At 51.2% G+C, this 18,908-nt stretch overlaps 2 protein-coding genes across 6 annotated transcripts; both read right to left on the bottom strand.

Moving 5' to 3' along the window:
- Positions 1-1,201: 1,201 nt before the first annotated feature.
- Positions 1,202-13,507, bottom strand: LOC146542391 (uncharacterized). 4 transcript variants are annotated; one of them, XM_085213174.1, is made up of 3 exons: positions 12,437-13,507; positions 8,062-8,124; positions 1,202-2,356 (listed from the first exon to the last, which is right to left on the bottom strand). In XM_085213174.1, the coding sequence occupies exons 1-3, from the start codon at positions 12,812-12,814 to the stop codon at positions 2,006-2,008; spliced, it is 792 nt and encodes a 263-aa protein (XP_085069300.1). In that variant the 5' UTR covers positions 12,815-13,507; the 3' UTR covers positions 1,202-2,005. The 4 variants fall into 4 exon arrangements, with proteins under 4 accessions (XP_085069300.1, XP_085069301.1, XP_085069299.1 ...); XM_085213175.1 differs by having other exon boundaries at positions 8,065-8,124; XM_085213173.1 differs by lacking the exon at positions 8,062-8,124 and having other exon boundaries at positions 12,332-13,507.
- Positions 13,508-13,658: 151 nt separating this feature from the next.
- On the bottom strand, positions 13,659-18,074 carry LOC146542390 (cyclin-dependent kinase 4 inhibitor B-like). 2 transcript variants are annotated; one of them, XM_085213177.1, is made up of 4 exons: positions 18,008-18,074; positions 17,708-17,869; positions 16,668-17,538; positions 13,659-15,213 (listed from the first exon to the last, which is right to left on the bottom strand). In XM_085213177.1, the coding sequence occupies exons 3-4, from the start codon at positions 16,806-16,808 to the stop codon at positions 14,935-14,937; spliced, it is 420 nt and encodes a 139-aa protein (XP_085069303.1). In that variant the 5' UTR covers positions 16,809-17,538; positions 17,708-17,869; positions 18,008-18,074; the 3' UTR covers positions 13,659-14,934. The 2 variants fall into 2 exon arrangements, with proteins under 2 accessions (XP_085069303.1, XP_085069305.1); XM_085213179.1 differs by lacking the exons at positions 17,708-17,869; positions 18,008-18,074 and having other exon boundaries at positions 16,668-17,579.
- Between the last annotated feature and the right edge of the window lie 834 nt (positions 18,075-18,908).

The following is an 18,908-nucleotide window of genomic DNA, read 5'->3' as shown; positions in this document are numbered from 1 at the left end:
AGTTTAGTAGGTGCTGGGGACTGTGTATCTCCCAAGCTTTCCTAAAATTATGTTTTTCACATCTGTGAAGCACTCAGGTAGTAAACAAAATCTGCCAAAGCCTACAGACACTCAGAGACAAAAAAAAAAAAAAAAAAAAAGGTAAATATGGGGGAATTTAAGTAGAATTGTGTTGCAAAACTTGGAAGTCATGTTTTCAGAGAGTAAATTTTCAGAATTCATAAGAGAAAACAGTTTATTTTCCCTGGTGTCATTACACCTGATGAACTGTCAGCTAATTTTTGTTAATAAAACTTGACCCAGGCAGCCACAAATAGAAAATGTCTAGTCAGTCAAAAAGAAGTGTGAATGTTGTTTCAACTGTGCATGACTGGACAGTTAAAAGGCAGTTGTGAGGAGGACCTCTCAGAGGGGTGTGAGTACCTTCCCTTCCCTTCCCTTCCCTTCCCTTCCCTTCCCTTCCCTTCCCTTCCCTTCCCTTCCCTTCCCTTCCCTTCCCTTCCCTTCCCTTCCCTTCCCTTCCCTTCCCTTCCCTTCCCTTCCTTCCCTTCCCTTCCCTTCCCTTCCCTTCCCTTCCCTTCCCTCCTCTTTCTTCCCACCCCCTGTGCATCCCCGCAGGGATGCAGGCAGACTGAACTTGCCTCTCCCATTCCACCTCTGTCCCTAAGAGGCAGGAGTCAAACACTGCTCCATTTTCTTTTCAAGGCCAATGGGATTGTTAATTATATATATATATTATTTATTTATGTAATAAGTGAGCAACAGAAAGCTAAGCTGTTTCTTGGTAAATGAAAGTCTCATGATCTGTCCTCCTAAATCCAGATGAGAGAAATAATACCTCATCTTCAGGAACTGAAAACAAAACTGGCTTTTTGGCATGGTGCACAGTCACGGTGCCTTATTCTACGGAGTAAATTCTATAGCGAGAATTTTTTTTTTAATGGTTCTGCTTTTAAGAAGATGTAAAATCAATGAAGTGAAGGAATAAGGCAGGGCAGGGCTTTCCTGTTGTTCAGTAGCTCTTTTTTGGAGGAGGTGATCACCAGCTTTTATGAACGTTTTTTTATCTCGGGTGCGTGTGTGAATAATGCAGATCCGCACATAAACCGCTCGTGTGCCCCTGAATTTCTTGTGTATATGCATGCACTGAAGGGCAAAAATATCTGAGAGGCGAACGAAGTTGAAATAAATAACTGCATAATGTTGGGCAGAGCAGGACTTTAATAGGGAAGCACAGCAGTCACCTCTGACACCTTGCACTTTACAGTTCCGTGTTGAATCAGGTGCCTCCACACATAATGGTCTGAACGCTGGGAAGACCATGGAAATCACATACAACAAAATGAAGGCAATGTGGGAGAAAGGAATCAGATTTACAACGGAACGAGATCGTTTGTTTTTGTTTTTCGTATGTCTGAGCCCTAATAATGTCCTAAAAACGACAACCTCGTTACACAGTTTTTTGATCCAGGATTTCCGAATGTTAAAACTTCGAGGTAACTAAGCAGCTCCAACTGATTTCATACAGAAGCAGATCTTCCTGAATAATTCTGCATAAAACATTTTTGTAGTACCTCCTGTAATTTAATTTCTGTCAGTGTTAAACTTTTTAAGATTTTCTCAGCTGAGCGAGAAGGTAAAGGGAGAACAGAATCTGAATTAAATTTGTAAACGGCATGGCCGAAGTGCTCGCTGTTTCAAAGATCTATATGAGAGCTTAAAGGGGCAGGAAAACAGCAAAGCTCTACAGTTGTGATAATGAATAAAATCAGCCCAGCCAAGAATAGGGCGAGCATCGGACCGCGATCAACACAGCGGTCCGCGGGGCAGCAAGCAAAGCGCGGAGCGGAGCAGAGCAGCTCTCTCACTTCTCCTAACGGGAACGATCATTGAATACGGAAAACTGAAGGAACGTTCGATGTTCTCTACACGGAGAGCGTCTGCGGCGCTGCCGGGGGGGGAGAGCGTGGAGGGGGGAGGAAGGGGAAAGGACCGTCGGGGCCGCTCATGGCAGTGCGGTGCTTTCTTGCGCGTTCCCTTGGAGGCTCGCGGTGCGCGCTCCGCCCGCGCTCGGTGGGACGGCGGGGGTCGGACCTGTCGGTGCTCGCGGCCGCCGCAGGTAGCAGCCGACCGGGCCGTGCGGGCCCCCGGCCGCCACGTCGAGAGGGAAGCGGCCGCGGCCGTCGGGCAGGTCGAGGCGCGCCCCGGCGCGGTGCAGAGCCGCCAGCGTGTCCAGGAAGCCGGCGCGGGCCGCGTCGTGTGCGGGGCGGCAGCCGGTGAGCGGGTCGGGCCGGTTGGGGTCGGCGCCGCGCTGCAGCAGCAGCTCGGCCACCCGCGGGCTGCCCAGCATCATCACCTGCGGGGGGAAGGACGGACACAGCGTCAGCCGCGCGCAGCCCGCACAGAAACACAGCACCGCGTCCGGGGATTCAGTGAGGGATGGGCTGTGCGCGGTTTGCCGACTGGGCGTTGCAGTATCTCAGTAGGCGCTGATGCACACTGTAATAAATTTGATCTAATTTGGTATAATCAAACGGATATTACGTATTACTTAGTATGTAATATAAATTATAATATGTGATACTCATATATCAGCAGTAGAATAGAATATGACTGAACGTAATGAATCATAGAATTTTAGGACATAGTACAGGACATATTATAGGACAAGGGAGAATGGGTTTAAATTAAGACAGGGGAAGGTTAGGTTGGCTATTAGGAGGAAGTTTTTCACTCACAGGCTGGGATGTGGCTCTGGGCAGCCTGGTCTGCTGGTTGCCGACCCTGGACATGGCAGGGGGTTGAAACTACATGATCATTGTGGTCTTTTTCAACCCAGGACATTCTATGATTCTGTGATTCTGACAGAATCACAGAATGGCCTGAGGCGAAAACGTTCAACAACACAGCATAACAAGACAGCACTACAGTGTATATATAAAATACCACATATAAAAACTATATATGTACGTGTGTGCATGCACACCATTTGCACGCACACACACATCAGAGTAACACCCATTTACCAACGAGGAAGGCGGCTCTGCAGCCCACGCCGCGCGGTCGGAACGCGCAGCGCTGAGCGGATCTCCTTCACATCGGGCTCTCCTTTCCCTCCCGCCCTTCGCACTGAGTTCTTTTGCTCTCTCAGCCCTAGCTCAGCGTGTGCTCCTTTTCGAACGGGCCAGGAGAGCTGCTGAGTAATGCACAAAACCTCCCTGCTGCTAAACTCCGCTCTGCAACGCCAGATACTCCTGGCAATGTCCGATCGTGCTGAGCAAAAAAACATCCCTCGAGGTTTTAATTCTTTCATTCTCCTGGTGGATTCTCGATGCTGACCTCAGTAAACAGAGTTTTAACACTGGGGAAAATATCTTGAGACGATAGTTACTCTTATTATTTTCTTTCTCAAACCGGTGTGATGGGCCACAGATATTTTGTTTTATTTATAACACAAGAGCTGAAACGCGTGCAGTTCTCGTCACTAACATGTTCCCGTTCAGTTTTTCAGAAACACAGATCCCACATGTCAGCCTCGCAGCAAGGCTGTTCTGAGGGAAACGGAACTATGTCTCACTCTGAAATGGAGGGAGACTGAGAGAAAAACAGTACCAAAAAAAAAAAAAAAAAAAAAAAAAAAAAAAGTGAGAGAGAGAGAAACATTTTACATTCTGGAATTTGAACACAGAGTAAACACAAAACGAATAATTGTCTCGGTGTTCACTGCCTCTTTCCATCTGCAACCTATTTGAGGAAAAAAAATCCTGTCGCGTAAAAGTACAAGGTCCAAGCTGGCTGCTCAGCTTAGCTGATGAGAACTCGAGAAAACTTTTTTTCATGAGGCACACAGCTGCAGTTTGAATCGCAGCGATTAGTTGTTCAATAAGCATTTAAAAGGTTCGTTTTAAGTACATCGGTAAGCGCTGCTAATTCTCAAAGTCCTCAGAAAGGAAGTCCATTGCGCAGCGATGCTTGCAACTCCTAAGAATGAACGTCGCTTTTACAGATAAATACTGAATAGCAAAAATGCTAATAAGACCGTCTACTGGCAGGGTCTCATTGCAAGGAAAAAAAATCGGCTCTGAGACGATTTCTACGTGATCTCTTGTGCTGTTCTTTCTCTGGGAAATATTAATGAAGAATCACGGAATCACAGACTCGGAGGGGTTGGAAATCACATTTGCAGACCAACTAGTCCAAAGCCTGCTATTTCCTACACAGGAAAGCATCCAGGGGGGGTTTCATTATCTCCAGAGGAGGAGATCGAAGATCCTCTCCTCTCAGCCTGCTCTGGTGCTCTGTCAACCCCACAGAAAAGACGTGTTTCCTAGTGTTCGGACAGAATTTCCTTTACTCCCTTTTGTGGCAGACAGGCACAACTCTGACTTCTGGGAAAGAAAAATATATTCTTGAAAGCATAGAAGTGATGCCAACTCCCCAAGCACTGCGGAGGCGGATTTTAGGGGTGCCCTCCTCATTTTCAATACCGTGTGGTACAACTCGTTTGATGCCAGCAGTGCCCCCTAAACCCCAGCTATGCCTATGAGCGAAGGAGATAGCTCTGAAAACCGCACGCTTAAATTCAGGCATAACCTCGAGGCAATCCCGGTCATGACAACACATAAAATAGTAATGACAGAAATCGCGGTGCTCTCAAGTCTCTCCTGCCGGCCACCGCCGCCGTGTCCCGGGGCAGCCCCCTATCTGCAGCGGGGTTATCCCGAAGGATTTGATCCCATTTGGGTTCTCACCGCCTCCAGCAGCGCCCGCACGCCCACGATGTCCCCGCGAGCGGCCGCCCGTCCATCCGCGTCCCGCAGCGCTCCGCTCCTCTCCACTGCGGAGCCTCAGCGCCGTGGCGCGGCTCCGACTGCTGCAGTGAATCCGCGCAGAGGTTCAGCCCCACCGAGAGCTCGGCGGGGGCTGCGGCACCTCGGGGGCACCGCCGAGGAAGGAGACGATAGGGGACGAGTCTCCACGTTCCCGTCTACGGGAATCCTGCTCCTCGCTGGTGGGGGCTGCCTCCCCTCCGTGGCTCGGGCAGGCGGAACGCGGCCCGCTCTTGCCCCGCGCTGGACGTGATGAATGAGGAGGCCTTCCGAGGCAGAGGGAGGCTGCGGAAAGGGACCGGTTACCCTGCTGCCCCGGGGAAATGGGGCTGCGCTGCTCCGCGCCCACCGACAGTTGGGTCCGGGGTCTGTCGTTTCGGCCCGCCACCGGCGGGTGCAGACAGCCCGGATGAGGAAGAGAGCCGTGCCCCGCAGCAAGCCCGCGATCGTTCTCCTTGTGCCCGGCAGCAGGGAGCTGCTTCGCCCCGGCACGCGTAGGAACCTCGGGTAGGCAGGAAAACCGCTGAGAGACCCAGCCGAGAGAGTCCGACCCAGCCGCTCCGACCCGCTGCGAGGGTCCACCACAGCTGATTCAGGGCCGCACTCCCTGAGCGTTTCTCCGCCCTCCCGTCGGTCCCGTACCGGGAGGCTCCGCTGCGGGACACCCAGCTCCGCAGGAGACCCGGCACCAAGGACTGCGCAGACCTCCTTGCTCAGACCCGCTCGGAGCGGGGTTCGTCCCGTCGCCCTCAGATGCAGAAAGCCGGAGGAAGCAAGGGGAAGGAGGACACAGAAGGCTTCTGCGGGAGGGGGGCGATCCGGAGGTACCGCCGATACCCTGATAAACTCCAGAGTAATTAGCGTACATTGAAAACAAAATAAGGAAGGTGGTTGTTTTTTTCTTCTACCTAAGCTTCCTAATTCCGTCTTTTTTTTTTTTAATTATTATTTTTATTCTTACTTTTTTTTAGATATTCTCGGGCAATTATTTAGGCAGTCCTTCTCTTCTACCTTTGTCTACATGGCTCCACACCCAAATGGAGACGGCTGTGGATTCCCCTCAGGGGGCTCTGAGATCATTTTGCAAAATACTCCCCCTATCCTCATCACAACCAGAAGCTGTTTTATTTTTCCTCACACACATAATTGTAATGTAACGACCTAAGCTGCTTTGTGCAAAACTACAGAGACCCACTTTTGCCATCTGAAATCGGGGAAATATCTCTACAGTCTCCTGGGCTGCATTTCTGCTCACTTACAGTAGGGAAAAGAGACAATCACGGGGACGAGAGCGAAAAAAGAAAGGGAGGGGGGGGGGGGAAAAAAGAGGGGGGGGTAAAAAGAAGGGGGGGGGGAAGGGGGAGGGGAAAAAAGAAGGGGGGGGGAAAGGCGGTGATGGAAAGGGGGAGGGGAAGGGGGGGGAAGGGAAGGGGGGGTGGGGAAGGGGGGGAGGGGAAGGGGGGGAGGGGAAGGGGGGGAGGGGAAGGGGGGGGAGGGGAAGGGGGGGAGGGGAAGGGGGGGGAGGGGAAGGGGGGAGAAAGGGGGGGAAGAAAGGGGGGGAAAGAAAGGGGGGGAAAGAAAGGGGGGGAAAGAAAGGGGGGGAAAGAAAGGGGGGGAAAGAAAGGGGGGGAAAGAAAGGGGGGGAAGAGAAGGGGGGGGAGAGAAGGGGGGGGAGAGAAGGGGGGGGAGAGAAGGGGGGGGGAGAGAGAAGGGGGGGGGAGAGAAGGGGGGGGGAGAGAAGGGGGGGGGAGAGAAGGGGGGGGGAGAGAAGGGGGGGGGAGAGAAGGGGGGGGAGAGAGAGGGGGGGGAGAGAGAGGGGGGGGGGAGAGAAAGGGGGGGGGAGAGAAAGGGGGGGAGAGAGAAGGGGGGGGAGAGAGAAGGGGGGGGAGAGAGAAAGGGGGGGGAGAGAGAAAGGGGGGGGAGAGAGAAAGGGGGGGGAGAGAGAAAGGGGGGGGAGAGAGAAAGGGGGGGGAGAGAAGGGGGGGAAGAGAAAGGGGGGGAAGAGAAAGGGGGGGGGGGAAGAGAAAGGGGGGGGGGGAAGAGAAAGGGGGGGGGGAAGAGAAAGGGGGGGGGGAAGAGAAAGGGGGGGGGGAAGAGAAAGGGGGGGGGGGGAAGAGAAAGGGGGGGGGGGAGAAAGAAAGGAAAAAAGAAAAAACCTCGTCACATGTAAAGCAGTGTGAGTGGGCTCCTGCGGTGGCCCAACAGAAATACCTCTGCCGGGTCCCCGTGGTAAATCATCCCTCCAAGTCTCCGTTCATTGGAAAGGGTTCACCGTCTTCATTTTCTTTCTATATACGTGTACAGACACATTGCTCTCTCCCTCGCTCTCCCTCTTTTTTCTCTCATACTATTTCCCCCCGCTTTCTCTTTCTTCTCAGGCCCATCAGGGATGGTGGATGTTCCATCAGTTGGGGTTTTCTGGCCCCTCCTCACCCAGCGCCTGCGAGCAGCGGCTCTGGTCTGGCGGCCGTAAAATCAGTTACCAAAAATTGACAAGCACAGCTGAAATGTGCATTTCTTAAAGAGGTCTGAGAAGTCAGATAAACGAAGTGGAAAGTTTCCCCCATGCCACAGGCAAAGTGGTACCTTTGCGTACTCTGTGCGTGGTAATAGGCGTGAAGAGAGAAACTGTGGGGAAATACAGAAATCTGCGCTCAGACAGCAGTAGATATGTAAGTTCATAAGTTACCAGCTGAGCCAGACGGCATCTGCATCGCTGTCTGTGTTAAATGTTTTTCACTCAGAGGGTGGTGAGGCACTGGGACAGACTGCCCACGGAGGCTGTGGATGCCCCATCCCTGGAGGCATTCAAGGCCAGGCTGGACGTGGCTCTGGGCAGCCTGGGCTGCTGGTTGGCGACCCTGCACACAGCAGAGGGGTTGGAACTGGATGAACATTGTGGTCCTTTTCAACCCGGGCCGTTCTATCATCCTATGAAACCTGTCAGGATGGCACCAAACGGTAGGTTCAGTTCTGTGCCAAGGATTACAGACCCTCCAAACAGTGTGAGAAGCTGCTTGACCACCAACCTGCACACAGGTGCACTACTGATATACTAGAAATCACATGATATTTCCCCTAGACAGCAAGTCCTCTTTTGCACAATTCTACTACGAACGAATGACCTGCAATTAATCAAAATGTAACAACACACAGTCATATCAGAAGTAGAGGAAATAATAGCTGAGTCTGTGTGGCTGTGTTTTGAAAACAGTCTTGATGTTATACTTACAACCTGGGGATAAGGAGAAGCCAGCTGCTCTCTCCAGAACAGCTTTATTGCAAAGCTGCATTCCTAAAGGAAAAGGAAATTAATCCACATTAAATGGACCACGTCGCTTCCATTTCTCCTTTTTCTTTTTGAAATCTTTGCTCCAGATCTTTAATACTGAACATCGATTCGTTTTTACACTACGGTGCTATAAAATAGTATAGGAATCTAAAATGGAGAACAAAATGGAGGAGGTGCACCAAAAGCAGCAGTCTTACATCGTGTCTGAAGCTCAGAAAACCCGGCCTCCTCAAAAAGGTAAAACTGAAAAGGAGAAAAAGCACCATTCTCACACTACCTCAGAAATAAAATAAAATAGTAATAATAAAAAAATAAAAAATAAAATAAAAAAAGCCAAAACACACACACACACACACACACACACACACACAAAACAACAACAACAAAGATCGACATCTTTCAAAAGATTTGCTTGAATTATTTAACGTTTTAACAAATATTTTGGTAATGAGCTTTGGGGGTGAGTAAAATCCTAAAAAGGAGAAAATAAAGGGACCGCACTCGGTCAGCGCTCAGTGGGTAAAGAAAGGAGCACGGGGGCATTCCTGGAGGGTGCGATGGAAAAGCGGCGTGGAAGTGACAAGGTTTGCCATCGGGAAAAAGAATGATGCTCAGAGTTATGCTAAAAACGAAACCAAACTAAAAGAGCAGAAATAGATGAAGAAAGTTTTCTCGGCTTACAACCTCTGAATATGTTGCACGTATTTCGCAACAGCTGGAAAATCCAGCACCTTACTGTTAGATTTTGGAAAGCTGTGAAACAGAGGTTTCTTGTTCACAGAATCGCAGAATGGTCCGGGTTGGAAGGGACCTCAAGGATCGTGAATCTCCAACCTTCCTGCCACAGGCAGGGCCACCAACCTCCCCATTTAATTCTAGACCAGGCTGTTCATGAAAGATGGCATAAAACGCCAAAATCCATAGCAGTAAATACATATATATACATTCAAGAACAAATATACCAGTTTGCAGTTTTCCAATTCGCCTGATTTAAACAAAGCATGCTTCTAAATGTAATCTGCTGTCATAGATGCAAATATCCATAAAATGTCCTCTCACACACACACGCTTAGCACATACAAACCCCTTCTCTTTGGAAGAAATAAAAGATAGGTGCATTTCTTTTTTCCTGCTCCATTCTGAGACATGGGGCCATCAGAAAGGAAAATAACGTTCTGCACAACCAGGTCTGAGGTCACAAAAAGCAACGCGCTGTTCGCCAGGCAAACGATTCCCTTTCTTAATAACAATTAACAATGAAAACACACGAAGAAAAAAAAAAAAAAGAAATGGAGGAAAAAAATAAAAAAAGCCAAACAGGCAGAATATTTTACGTTGTTTAACAAATAGGTGTAGATTTCTGCAGATTAAATGAAAGAAAGAAAGAAAGAAATAGGCCAGGGCACCCAGATTTGTCACACTTCGCAGCGCCTCGACCGGCAGCTCGCAATTACCGGCAGCTTCACAGGACGGCCGCGGCTCCGAGCAGCCTCCGGTACCGCCTGTGGGGGGGCACTGATCCTGTCCCCCCGCCCCATACTCCATTCCCGATAACACCTCTCCCCCTCCACCCTCCCTACTGAATTAAGCAGTTTTATTTGGAACCGTTCTCGAGAGGAGATGACTCCATAAATAGGAAATAAAGGCGAAAGGAGCTTATTTCTAAGTTTATTATTTACAAAATGAGAGTTTTTATAAGTTCAAATTTGCTTTTTATTCCCCCCCCCCTCCCCCCACCGCTCTCCCCCTTCTCTGAAATAGATTGCAAAGTCACCATCTTCCTGCAAGCTATGCCTGGAAATGCTGCGTTTAGGGGTTGAAGCTGCCAGAATTCTCGCATGCTACCTATGGGACTCTAACGCCATTACATTTCGTTTTGAGAGCAGTAAAATTAAGCAAAACAAAATTTTCGCCTTTTCAGATACATACACTTTTCTTTAGAAATACTCCCTTCCTTTAGAACCAGATTCTCAGTGCTATCAGACTATTCAGACTATCTAGGACCAGAGTGGAGTGTTAGACCTCCATCTCCTCAGCGAGAAAGTAAAAGGAGAAAGAAAGAAAAAGCCGTATTTAAAGCTAGTGTGAAAACAAGGAGAAAGAGAAACAAAATGAAGTGCCACAGTGCCCGAGCAGTGAAGGCTTTTCTGTTTCGTTGTTTGTTTTTATTTGTATCTTTTTTTCTTCCTTACTACACTGCATTTACTTCTGGACCAACAGTTTTATATTCGAGATCTGGGCTTTTAGGGGTCAGAGCTCGTGGTTTCTTTTTCATGTACTTACTGCAAAATGAGGGAACTAGGCCTACTAAAAATACAACAAACTAAGTGGTTGGAGATAGCGAGCCAAACTGGGTTTTGTTACTGAGATTCATTTCATATGTAATATTCCAAAGTTTGTAAGCCAAAAAGCATAGCAGGTGGTGCAGCTTGGAGTGGGCAGGCAGAGCTGCTTTGCAGCCACTCCTCGAGCCTCACAGTTTAGCAGATTTATGGTTGTGGGTTTTTTTATCTGCCTTTTTTATTTTTATTTTTTATTTTTTTTAAATTTAATGTGCATTTAGTTCTCTTTCTGAAAATATTTCAATGGAATTATTTGGGCAGTACTTCTCTTCTAAAAGAAGCTCCACTCCATGCTCTCTAATGGAGACGGTAGTGAATTCTGGGAGGATTTTTCAAAATGATCCCCATCTTCTCATCAGAACCAGAAGCTTTTTTAATTTTTCCTTACACACACACTTATGTGTAAAAACCGAGGCCTAAACTGCACTGTGCAGAGTCACACCGACCCACTTTTGCCATCTGAAATCGGGGAAATGTCTCTAAAGCCTCCGGAGTTGCATTTCTGCCCGCTTACAGAGAGGAAAAGAGACACTCGCTGGGACGGCCACGGCTGTTTAATGCCCTCGGAGGGAAGAGATCACAGATGGCGTGATCGAAGCTGCATTCTTCTGCTTTGAATTATGCACGGGGGAAGAGAAATTACTTCTCAAAAAGAGGGAAAAGACAGACATAACCTGCCGACCACCTGCTGTTTTGCCGAGTTGTGTTTGTATTTAGAAAAGAAAAAAAAAAAAGAAAAAGAAAAAAAAGAAAAAGAAGAAAGAAGAGAAAGAGAAAAAGAAAAAAAAAAAAAAGGAAGAAGAAATAGAAAAAGAAAAAGCTTTAAAAAAAAAAAAAAATAGAATGGAAGAGGGGGGAGAGAACAACGCACGAGGGCCCCGTGCCGCCGCCGCTCGGCCCTCCCGGCCCCGCCGCCCTCCGCCGTACCTGCGCCGGGAGCTGCCCCGGTTCCTTCTCCTCAGGACCCGGCGCAGAACGCGACGAAGCGGCCCGGAGTGCCGCAGGACAGCAGCAACCCCGCGCAAGATGCGCCGGAGCAGCGAGAGGGACAGAGGCCGGCGGCGGGCGCGCCGAAAGCGAACGGTGCACCTTATCAGAGGGGACATGGGAGCGGGAGAGTCCCCAGAGAGCCGCGATGGAAATGCGTTCCCTCCGCAGGGCCCCCGTCTTAAGTCGGCCCTCTCACTCTCCATTCATTGGAGAGGATTTCTTTTTCCTCCTTTTTTTTTTTTCTTTTATTTTTTTTTTCTTCTCTCTCTCTTTTTTTTTTTTCCTTTCCGCGTGTTAACTCCGTCTGATTCCGCCTCTCCTCCCCGCCCCTTTTGTGGCGGAACACCTCCCACTGCCAGGGATCCCGCCTCGAAGCGGGCGGGCGGCGGAGGATGGGGCGGGGGCGGCCGTCGGCCTTCTGCCCGCGGAGCTCCGCCGCTGAACGGGCGCGGAGGGTGGCCAATCGCAGGGCGCCTCCGGGCTTTCAAATAAAGCCCTGACGACACGTCCTTGCCCTTTCCTTTACCTCCCCTCCCCCCACTTCGCAGTCTTTCCTTGCAGAATGACGATCTCGCTCTTTATTGTTATTATTTTATTCTGCGGACTCTCACTCCCCGCGGTGCCACTGGAGGGGACGCAGGTTGCAAACATTCGCGCGTCCCCGCGAGCAGCACCGCGGCTGCTATAGAGGATCACTGCCGCTTTAACAGCCCCGGGTCAACCCCGGCCCGACGAGCAGCTATTTCCTTGTCACATGGCCATTTGAACGCGGTGCGGGGCCGTTGCATAGCGGAATGAGAGATGATAATTAAAGACATAAAAAGCGGATCTCATCCCTCCGCGCCAAGCAGCAGAAACGGGTAATCGGCTGCCCCTACCCTCGCTCCGTTCCCGGTCGCGTCTCTCCGTGTCCCGATGCGATTTTTGAAGGGGCCGCGAGCAGCGCGCAATGCGGTGGGGGTTGTGCCCGGGGGGTGCGGTACCTCCGTGCGGCTGCGGAGCAGCTGCTGCGGGTGCGTCTCCGCCACTTCGAGTCGGGTCGGGTCGGGTCGGGTCGGGTCGGGGTCGGGTCGGGAGGAAGAAGTGGGGGTGCGCAAGGACTGCAGGGAGCCTGCGGGGGGGAATGCAGGGGGGGGGGGAGTGCAGCTGTGTATGTGTGCGTGTGCAGTCTCTCCGCCTCTAGCGCACGCCTCCTGCACCGGGCTGGACAAACAGAAATGACAGCGATATGGATGGGAGTCTGCTTGTGCCTGGACACGGAGCAGCCTAACGGCAGAGCTGCGGAAAGGGCATCCCGTGATGCTTTCCCTTGGACCGAGTCCGATTTCAAGCCTGGGAAACGAGTGACTGAGAACGGCCATTTCGAAATGAAAGTGGCTTTTCGATAAAGACTGTTTTGGTTGTTTTTTTTTTCCTTTTTTTTTTTTTTTCCCCCCTCACTTCCCCTCCTCTGGCGACGCGCACCTCAGCACCGAAAGCCTCCGCCGTGCACGTGTGCGGCCAAAGGATCCCAGCACCCCGGCGCTGAGCCCGGCCCCTGCTGCTGCCCCGTGTCAGAAGTGCGGGCTGTGAGCCGCGCTTAACTCAGCGCGCTGGAAATGTTCCTTGCCGCTGCCGCTCGCTGCTGGTAACTGCTGTTATTTCCAGGAAGGGCTTCCAGCTTCCAGCACGAGGACCATCCGCCCGGTGAGTTCCCGTGCCGTGAGCCGGACGCGAGTGATGCTCCTACGCCGTGCCGCGGGGCACAGCTCCGGCTATTCGCACTGTTGGCTTCTGATATTCTGCGAGGGCGGCCTTGGGGCGCTGGGTATTACTATCGGTTTTACGAGTTGCTGCTCTTGCTGTTCTTTCATTATCCTTAATGCGGATATTCTGACAACGAAAATATTTTAAATCGAGTTCTGGTGATTGGCGAAAAGGATCTTTTAATAGAAATCCTGGCCTGACTGAGGTCAGGAGAGCGGCCCATCAGATACTCACTATTATATGAAGAGAGGACATCGGGCTGAGCTCCGTCCTCAGCCCCGTTTTGTCCCGCTGATCACCTCGCAGCCCTGTTGGCGCTGTCCCTGTTGCTCATGGCACCGACACACAGCGGCGTACAGCCCGAGGAAGTATCACCTTACGTTGTGTTTTCTTATCAAGTGTTTTCTACATAAATACATGTGCATAATAAACATCTTAGGCATTCTCATGCAAAGCAAGTGTTTCGCATTTGTTTTAAATTTAATGTGCGTTTCTTGTACATCCTTGTGAGCATAAATAGTGAACACAGAAAAGCACAAACGTATTACACATATAAATAACCGATAAGCACACATATAGGCTTGATGTACCATCGCAATGCTTTTATACACATATTCTGAGCGTTTTTGTATCTTCATTACATATATGAATTAAATTCATAAACGGCAAAACTTCATATCTACGGAGTGTCAGTTTACACAAACTAATTATAAAGCGCAAATTGCACGAGATCACGTTGTCATAATTATATATTCCAGTAAGTTACACTTACTAGTACATTTATTATCTTTACGACTTGTATGTGAATGAGGCGGAGGCTGTGAACGCAAATCGAAATCTTTTTCCTTCGAAGTCTCCGGACGCTTTGCGGAGCGCGCAGAGCTGCGGCGCGCGGCCGCTGCTGCCCAATCTGCCGCTCGAGCTTTGCGCTCCGTCCCGGTGGCACACAAAGGATGCGGACTCATGTAGCAGCTCGGTTCTCTCCGCTGCGGCTCGTTGCTCCTTCGGGAGCGGTCCCACAGCAAAGCCAGAACTTATCAGCGTGGTTCTTTCGTTGCCTTACGCGCCGGTTTCGGACAGCCTGGAGAAATCAGAAATGAAAGTCCGAGTTTTAATTTTTAGTTCTGTGATGTTTTCGTTTAGCAGCCACGGTGATTTCCTTCAGAATACTGTAAACTCGCAGTGGATCGGAGCAGGTCACCTGCGCGTATTCCTTCAAGCGAGGGCGGTGTCGGGCTTGCAGAGGCATAAATCGCTGTTTTCTTCCCGTGCTTGTTGACGCCGTGAGAGGAGCCGCAGATGCACCACGGGCTCATGTACCAACATGCCGCAGCACCTTGCGTGGTTGGCAGGAGGTGTTTACCAAAACCTTCATTCCCCGCTGTTCTGATTTTGCAAGGCAGAGTGGTGGCCTCCACCGTCTCATTCGGCTCCAAAGCTGCGGGGGGGAGGGGAAGCCGCTTCGTGCGAATGAAGGCGGAGCTCGGCAGGGTAGAGGAAAGCTTCGGACCGAGGCTTAGCAGAAAGCTCGGACACAAGGCGAAGGGAGCAATTCCTTCATCTCTTCACAGTGTTTGAACTCCCGTGCGAAAGTGGAAGGCCGGGGGGGAAGGGAAGGGGATTCAAGAGCAGGTCATAACACAGACTCGTGCAAATAGCAGCTTGCTAAAATCCACACATCCTTCTAATACCTGCTGCATCCCGTGGGAGCACGGTCCGGACGCCAGTCAATGAATCAGGGGAGGGGTGCTCGCGGCAGCGCCGTCTGCCGCCGCAGGTAGCAGCCGACCGGGCCGTGCGGGCCCCCGGCCGCCACGTCGAGGGGGAGGCGGCCGCGGCCGTCGGGCAGGTCGAGGCGCGCCCCGGCGCGGTGCAGAGCCGCCAGCGTGTCCAGGAAGCCGGCGCGGGCCGCGTCGTGTGCGGGGCGGCAGCCGGTGAGCGGGTCGGGCCGGTTGGGGTCGGCGCCGCGCTGCAGCAGCAGCTCGGCCACCCGCGGGCTGCCCAGCATCATCACCTGCGGGGGGAAGGACGGACACAGCGTCAGCCGCGGGCTCTCCGCTCCTGCTTCGCAGCAGAGCGGAGGAGGCGGAGAAGCCGCCGAGGAGCTCCGGAGGCTCTTCGGAGAACGGGGCCCGGTGGTAGCGCGGGGCGGCAGCGGAGATCCGGGCGGCAGCGCGGCTGAGGACAGAGGAGAAGCTCTCCTTTTCCATCGCGCACCTCCACGCAAACGCGCGGCCCCGAATCGCGATGGCCACCGCGAAACCACGCCTGCAGCGCGAGGCTGGCCGTCGGCTTCTCCCCGGGAAACTTTTCCCACAGGGCTCGGGAGAGAAGAGAAGCGTCGCCGCCCATAGCCTCGCTCCCACTCTGTTTGGCCCCAAGTCCGGGCAGAGAGGAGCGCCCGGGAGCCTCCGAACGCACGGGCGGTGTCTAAACCGCCGTTCTCCCAGCGCCATGCGTTCAGCTCGCGGAGCAAATCTGTGCTGCACAAAGGTGCCAAAAAAACATGTCGGAGGGCGGTCTCAGATCCGCGGCTCTGGAGAAATGCAGCACCGACATTTTGTAGGAGAGAGTTTGGCAAGCAATGCCAGCGTATCTTAAATACAGCTTCTAAGATTGCCCAAGTTTCGTTTTATTTCGAAAATTTAAGAGGAATCTGTCTAGAACGACCAGAGAAATTAAATCAGCTTTATAAATGAAGTTTATATTCCTGCGGGCGCTTTTTTTGCGTTTACAGCACTACGATTCAGCTCCTCGAAGACTGATGAGTGTATGTCTGCTGGGCTGCCAGGCAGGCTGTGCACTGGCTGGTTCTGCTTCAAGGAGTCTTTGAACAGATCATGAAAACCACTGATTTATTTATTTTTTCTCCCTGAATATACCACCGTACTATGATGATGATTATTTTGAAAAAAGAAAAAAAAAAATGTAAGTGTAGTAGTAGTAAAGTATAGCAGACAGTAAAGTAGAAGATGCTGATTTGATGGAGAAGCCTGAACATATAATGAAAACCACCGTACTATTATTGTTGTTGTTATCATTATTTTGAAAAAAGATAGAAGAAATAGTAAGTGTAGTAGTAGTGAAGTACAGCAGATAGCAAAGTAGAAGATACCGATTTGATGGAGGGGTAAATCTCTCTGAAAAGGTGAGTCGTTACGTGTTATTGCACATTTAATGCGAGATGAGCATTAAAACTCTCGGTTTTGATCATCCTATGGTCGATAATAATGCGATCCAGGGTTGCTGAAACTAAAACCTCTTTCTTGCGGCGGTTGTAGACTTTCCCCTTTGCACCAGGCTGACAGGAACCGCGGTGCCGCTCTGGGCTCCAGCACAGCTGTAGGGGTGCGGCCGAAGCCGGCACTCCGTCCCGAGGCTGCCTCCGCGCCCGCGGAAGAGCCATTGCCCGGGAGGCGGCCCTCAGCCCCTGTCCTCTGGTACGGAGGGCCTCTCCGTCCTCCCTACCTGGATGGGAGTCCGGCCGAAGGAGTTGACAGCGTTGGGGTCGGCCGCGCCGTCCAGCAGCTCCTTCACCCGTTGCAGATCGCCGCGGGCGGCGGCGTTGGCTAGCTCATCCGCAGCCGTGCGGGCCGCTCTCTGCGCCATGCCCGGCCGGTCCCGGCTTCGTGTCTGTGGGCAGCGGGGCCCTTCCGCCGGCCGCAGCCGCCGCCCTTCCGTCCCTCGCTGCCCGCGGCTGGCGGCGATGCCGACCCGCGGTGGGAGCCCAGCCCATGAGAGCGCGCGTCTCCGCTGCTCCACGCCCGCACCCCCGGCAGCTCTCGGACGGCGCGATCCGGCCTCGGAGCAGCAGGCGTTGTGCCGTCGCCGGAGCCTCCTACACCTGCGGGGCCACGGCTGTGCCCGAGCCGCCCGCAGCTTGTTTTCTCCCCGCAGTTGGTACCGCTCCGCCCCGGCCCGCCCCAGCCTTGCCCGCTCCGGTCCGGCCCAGCCGGCTCCGCCTCACCCGGCGGTTGATGTCAGCGTCATCGCGGCGGCCCCGACGGGGAGAGGCGACCAGGGGCGGCGCGGCGGTGCGGCCACTGCTCCCCGCGGCCGGGGCGGCCGGGCGATTATTCCGTGTCGCTGTTCTCTCCTTTTTTTTTTTTTTTCTTCCCTGTTTTGTATTTTTCCCTTTCTTGCCTTAAGGCAGCGGCATCTTAACACCTGCTTTATCACCCCGAGAGTGCCTACACGTCCCCCGGGCACCTGCCAGTATGGGAGCCTCGGCAAATCTCTCCTGCTTCTTCTCTTAAACTGCAAACTCTTCCGAGCTTTGCTCAGTACAGCGGTACAGAGCTGCCGTCACGAGCGAGATGAGACTCCGATCTCCATTTTCCTTCCAAACCAACAAAGTAAGCAACCAATCAAGCAGGAAAAACAAACAAACAAGCAAACAAAAACAAAAAACACAAAAGCCAAACCAAATAAAAGCAACCTAGCAAAAGAACAGCTAGTTCTTCCCGAAACAGGTGACTCCCCTTCCAACCGAAGCCCGCAGAACTCACCCCAACTCTCCTCGGCGCTAGGCTCCGTCCCCTTCCCGCAGTCGGGGGGCGGTAGCACCACGGACAGCTCCGGAGGTCCGACTGGCGGACACGCGGCCGGCGGGACCGCGCGGATCAGCGCAGCACCGAGACTCGGTTTGAGTTCCTCGGATGATGTTGTAACTGCAAAAGAGGTGTGTGCTGGTGTTACAAAGGGAACTGAAGACGTCTTGGGTCTTGCAGTGTAGAAATGTTCAGAGGAAAGAAGAGCTAAAGGAAAGAGCCCTTGCTTCTATCACCACGAAGGGTCAGAGGAGTGACCTGTTTCCTGATGTGCGTGTGCATGACTTTGTCAGATACGTGACATCTCTAAGATAATTCTCTTGGGATGTTTGCAGTCATACTTGTACTCTGTATCTGCATTCTGCATTTTTCAATTCTATGCAGTCATGCTGGCCACTTGTTTACCTGTATCTTTACTTGAAACTACCATTACATACCGCCAAAGCAATTAAATTACTTTATTGTCCTAATAACTTCAAAAGATGTAGCTACATTATCAAGAAATTTCTCAATTTCCTGTACCAGATGGCATTATTGGCTTCCACCAATAAAAAACAGAAGAACGCTAACTGGAATGGGCAATGAAAACTGTCTATGTAAAGTAATGTTTGTTTATGGAGTGAGTAGCAAGTTTCTGTAACTGAAAGCTTAATGCAAAATTCCACTTCTGCAGTCTCATTATTACCTCTATGTTCAGATGCATAGTAATGAGTGAAGTTGCATTTGTGATAAAGACCTTCTTGACATAAAAAACTGTCTTATTAAATAATTGAGCACTTCTACACAATTTACTGCTTTCTGGATGCACTATTTTTATCTGTCTTTCCCTAGTAGTGAATCTGATACTTGAGTGCTGAGTGCCATAAAATAAGAAAATAAAGATATTTCAGTCATCTCTAGTTAAAAGAAAACCATCACCAACAAAAGCCAACCAACCAACCAACCAACCAATAAACCAACCAACAAATAACAACAACAAAACCCCCAAAAATAAAAGAATTACATATATGCCACCTTACTTACAGTGGCAGCTCTCAAGTATAAAAAGGTATATCTAAGGGATATCTTAGAAAGACAACAGACTCATTTTAACAACAGCTGGAATGATTTGTGCTGTTACTGGGTTGATTCAGTAGAAATAGGACACTGATTCCAATCT

This window comes from Meleagris gallopavo, chromosome Z, assembly GCF_905368555.1.
Source record: "Meleagris gallopavo chromosome Z, MGAL_WU_HG_1.1, whole genome shotgun sequence".
Lineage (NCBI taxonomy): Eukaryota > Metazoa > Chordata > Aves > Galliformes > Phasianidae > Meleagris > Meleagris gallopavo.
Note: the sequence above shows the minus strand (reverse complement) of the source record. Positions and strands in the feature narration are given on the sequence as shown.